This window comes from Nematolebias whitei, chromosome 4 (genome assembly GCF_014905685.2).
Source record: "Nematolebias whitei isolate Nwh7 chromosome 4, NemWhi1, whole genome shotgun sequence".
In the NCBI taxonomy this organism is placed as follows: Eukaryota; Metazoa; Chordata; class Actinopteri; order Cyprinodontiformes; family Rivulidae; genus Nematolebias; species Nematolebias whitei.
In genome coordinates, this window is record NC_056501.1 from 2,538,351 (window position 1) to 2,543,116 (window position 4,766).

Sequence of the window (4,766 nt, forward strand, 5' to 3'; positions counted from 1 at the left end):
ATCTGCAGCGTAATCCAAGTTAATTTGGCCCTTTTCCTCCAACAGGAAGCACCGTCTTGTGGACGAAGCTGACGGGTTTTGGCGGCATGCTTCAGTCTTTTGTTTGCTCCGCTCCATCAGCATCCCGTCTGTCGAGTCCGGCCACCTGTGCTTTCTGTTCTGCTGAGTACCTGGAATTGTTGTTCAGATTCTGTGCACCCGGTTCAGCAGAAGCCCTTCATGTAGCGCAGCAGTGTTTTCTGACAGACGTAATCACAAAGTCAAATCTCAGCATTTGGTGACGTTTGGACAGTTTGACTCCAGGCACTGATATGAGAACAGCGCTCGTGTTGTTTGTGCCTCACAATCAGCATGTTGGCATCATGTTTAGGAGCAGAACTTTAAATAACTTTCGGTGTGATGCAGTCCAGATAAATAGCTGCTTGACATTTTTCAGCTGCCGTTGTCACATTTCTTAGATCTGACACTGTTTGAGCCCGTACCATGGCCGTGTCGAACACGAAGCTCCTCAGGACGTGGAGACAAAGAGGAGCCCAGAAAACGTGACTCGTTATCCGTTTGTGTTTGCAGGAAGAAGTCCTTTCTGTACTCTGCTCTCTACGCTGCCTGCATCTTGGGGGGCCGCCATGTCATGAAACAAAGGGAGAAGTTCGAGTTGAGGAAACCACTGGTGCTCTGGTCCCTCACGCTCGCTGTATTCAGGTAAAAACACAAATATCACATTTTTAAAACAACCTTTTATTGTGTACGGAGTATTTGACTGGGTCGATGCTTTAAAATATTTTAACGTGTCTTCATTGTTCGTGTTGCTGTAGTATATTTGGTGCCATCCGAACCGGGAGCTACATGACGTTCGTCCTGATGAGCAAAGGGCTGAAACAGTCCGTCTGTGACCAAGGCTTCTACAACGGGCCCGTCAGCAAGTTCTGGGCTTACGCTTTTGTTCTGAGTAAAGCACCTGAGCTGGGTAAGTGAAGACATGTCTCATGTTGTCTTTGTCTGGGTAGAATATTGTGACGAGCAAACGTTTGGGCCAAATGTCTCCTGTGTAGAGCAAGAAGACAAGAAAACTAATTTCCAAAGAACCTAACGTTAAATTTGACACACAGGCCTGAACAAAAGCTCTCAGTGATGCTTCAATTCCAAACATCCTGATGTGGATCTGCATGAACTTCAAACATTAATCTCTTCTAGTTTTAATAAGGAACACTTCATGTTTACCCGACAGCTTTTCTGCTGCGGTCCGGCCGCTCTCGTTCTCTCTCTAACCAAAGGTTTCTGAACTGGAGGTTTTCAGGGGAAACCCCCAGGGAGGTGTGAAATACTCTGCAGGTGTGATGTCATTCATGCGCACTACAGCTGACTCCAGTCCCAAGTTCTTCTGCTCCAACAACAGTTATGAACATGAACAAACCAACAACATCCTAGGTCCAAAGGGACGTTCCTGTATTCACCTGTTTGGATGTAGCTGAAATCCTGCAGACACTGCATGTGATGCCTGCATCAGGGTTGCCAGATAAACCTTTTCTGCGCACATGTTCACACATCTCATCTTCCAGCACCCTCGCTCAGCTCACATGACAAGATACGACAGTTCATGTCCTTGATGACTGAGAATCTTCACTAGCGTACAACATTTCACCTTTTTTTATCTGGCAACCTGCCTGGCATAGACACTACAGTGTTTCCATGTAAACTGACACTTTGTTTTTGTTTATTTGTCCCGGTAAAGATTGAAAATATCACCGATGTTTCTCGGCGTTCTCGTGTAAACAGGATGTTGAGATCAAGTGTTCGTCTTAATTTTAGCCTTGGTCTTAAATTATTTGTTTGATTGAGGATTGGCCTACATGGTTTGTTCTTACGGGGATTATTAAAAATATAAAAGGTTTGTTTGTTGTCTCTCCTGCAGGCGACACTCTTTTCATCGTCCTGAGGAAACAGAAGCTCATCTTCCTCCACTGGTACCACCACATCACCGTGCTGCTCTACTCCTGGTACTCCTACAAGGACATGGTGGCTGGCGGCGGCTGGTTCATGACCATGAACTACTTGGTCCACGCAGTCATGTACTCGTACTACGCTCTGCGGGCGGCCGGCTTCAAAGTGTCGCGCAAGTTCGCCATGTTCATCACGCTGACCCAGATCACCCAGATGCTGATGGGCTGTGTGGTCAACTACCTGGTGTACTCGTGGATGCAGCAGGGCCAGGAGTGTCCATCCCACATGCAGAACATCGTGTGGTCCTCCCTCATGTACCTCAGCTATTTTGTGCTTTTTGTCCAGTTCTTCTTTGAAGCCTACATTGGAAAGTCCAAATCACCTGGAACAGCTGTCAGCAAGAAAAGTGATTAAAGAAAAACCAAAAGTATGGGGGTGGGGGGTGTTTACAACAAAGGGAAATGAAAACTGACAACTGGGACCATTGACTTTAAAGATAGTTGGGCTTATGTGAGAAACATGGGGGCAGGGGCATTAAGGGCTATGGAGGGTGGGGGGGTCATCAAACGACTGGTGTGCTGAGCATCTCTTCTAATGTGCACATTTTAAAAATCTCGTTGAAGGTGACGTCTCCCTTGAAGGATACTGAGGAAGCAGAACCTCCACGTAGACAAGCCATCGAGTCGTTCACTTGAAGTTTAAAACTTCCCTTTTGAATTTACATTAATTTAAAACTGTCAAAATGATCAAATCATTATTGAATTCGGTCTAGCAGAAGAACCGGTTCTGTCTGACAATAAAAGGCTGCGTATAGTGATGGACGGTGTCGGCACTAACGTGAACCGTCGGCTTTCTTTGTTTTCTTCATCTGACCTGAGAAATCACACGTTTGATGCATCAGTGAATGAGTGAAGCTGAAGTTGAACAGTTGATGTGAACTGACCGGGTGAGATGCTCTGCTCTGTCTCTGTCTTACATTTGCCAGTTGCAATAATTTTCTCAGGTCTCGGCTTGTCTCTGAATATAATATGCATATCAAGATGAAGTAGACATGTTTAACATCTGCTCCAGTTTACAGTATGGCTGACTTGCTTCTGCAGTGACACATGTATATATGTACAAGATATGTGTGTTTGTATATATACATGTGTATGTGTATATATATATATATATATACACACACATATATATATATATTGTGTGTGTGTGAGAGTGTGACAGAATAAAGCTGATTGGTCTGAGTGACAGATGAACACACTGCACGTGGCCATGATTGAGCGCGCCCTGCTTCCCCACCTGCTTTGACCTTACACAAGTTGCCAATCACAAAAGTTAAATGTCCTGACTTTAATTTCCTTCCTTGTGATAATGGATCCCTACCAATGAGGAAAACCAGTCTGTTGAACACTGAACGTTTAGGTTGGCCCTTCACATATTAATATTTATAAAATACATAAAAAAGAACTGTGCAATTTGTCAGCATCTTCTGTATTGACAGTAGTTTGTATCCTGTGATGTGTTTTGCTGTATCCATGTCAGAAACTCAACGTATGAACAAAGTGTGTGAACATGTGACGTGTGCTGTTTCTGTTTGTTGTCTGCACCAACTGGCATCGCACATGCAGAGTCCATGTCTTGGTGCTGAAGGTAAAGCAAAGCCAACGACCCCCCCCCCCCCCCCCCAACGTTTGTCACAGCTTCACTATAAGAAAATGAAGAAAGTCTGAGGGGTCGGGGGTTTTAGTTTGTTCAACATATCTGTGAAGAGAAGCAGCAGACGTGTGTTCATGTAGCAGCAACAGAACCCTGGAGTTGTAGATCTGTGCTTTACCAGAACTGTTGGTCCTTCATGAGCAGCGCTGGGTGGAACCAGATCACGTCTGCGTTGGAACTGGACCTCTCTACTTCTGTGTGTAGTGACCTGAGATGACTTTTGTTGTGAAATGGTGCTGTCTGAATAAACTGAAGCTACTGAATTTACTGCCGCCATACGTGAGTGAAGCGTTAAACCTGTTTAGACTCAACAAAACAACGACAACAACAAACAAACAAGCACAATGAAAACTGCACACATGAGTTAACCTGCACTGGAAAGTAACCGCACGTGTTCTTTCGTTCCCTTTGATCTGCGTTTTGTAACTAAAACTTGAACATTTGACACAACTTTATATTTTCACTGAACGTCCACTTCAGCTTGACTGAACGTTGACCGACGTGTCTCCAAAGAACTTCTTACATAGTAAATTAAACACACACACATGTTTCTGTTGCCACGTGACACATTTTCCAGATGGTTACACGTCGGGACGTCAATATTCAAAAAAAAAATTGAATCATAATTATGTCACAATTATTATTTTTAGATTTTTGGGATGACCAAAATAAATAAATTTTTTGAATTTCTCAAATGATGATCATCAAATTTTCCTCATATCTCTCACACACACACAAACACACACACACACACACTGAACATTAAAGCAGCAGTTACCAAACGTTTAGTCTTCTGTCATCTTTCATAAAATCAAATGTGTTGGAGATTTCTGTGGGATCTGAACATAAAAAATGTTTATTGCCTCAATTATTTACATGTAGAAAATGTTCAGATCTTCTTTCAACTGTTCCCTCTTCAGAGTCTCCACAGCAAGTCCTCCTCCATCTCACTCTGTCCTCTGTGTCCTCTGTCCTCACTCCAACCACCTCCATGTCCTCTCTAACCACATCCAGATGTCTCCTCTTTGTCTTTTTCCTGCAGCTGCATTTTTAACATCCTTCTACCAATATACCCACTGTCCCTCCTCTGGACATGTCCAAACCACTGTCCC

General features: G+C 43.9%; 1 protein-coding gene across 1 annotated transcript; it reads left to right on the forward strand.

Annotated features, from left to right (window-relative positions):
- Window positions 1-483: 483 nt before the first annotated feature.
- On the forward strand, window positions 484-2,378 carry elovl6 (ELOVL fatty acid elongase 6). The gene is made up of 4 exons (XM_037675461.1): window positions 484-515; window positions 571-702; window positions 816-967; window positions 1,913-2,378. The coding sequence occupies exons 1-4, from the start codon at window positions 484-486 to the stop codon at window positions 2,353-2,355; spliced, it is 759 nt and encodes a 252-aa protein (XP_037531389.1). The 3' UTR covers window positions 2,356-2,378.
- Window positions 2,379-4,766: the final 2,388 nt, after the last annotated feature.

What these genes read in the sequence shown, in the direction of transcription:
- elovl6 (XM_037675461.1), top strand. Translation starts at nt 484, where the DNA reads ATGGCCGTGTCGAACACGAAGCTCCTCAGGAC. An exon ending in AACACGAAGCTCCTCAGGAC is followed by an intron (nt 516 to 570) that starts GTGGAGACAAAG and finishes TTGTGTTTGCAG; the next exon opens with GAAGAAGTCCTTTCTGTACT. An exon ending in GAGTAAAGCACCTGAGCTGG is followed by an intron (nt 968 to 1,912) that starts GTAAGTGAAGAC and finishes TCTCTCCTGCAG; the next exon opens with GCGACACTCTTTTCATCGTC.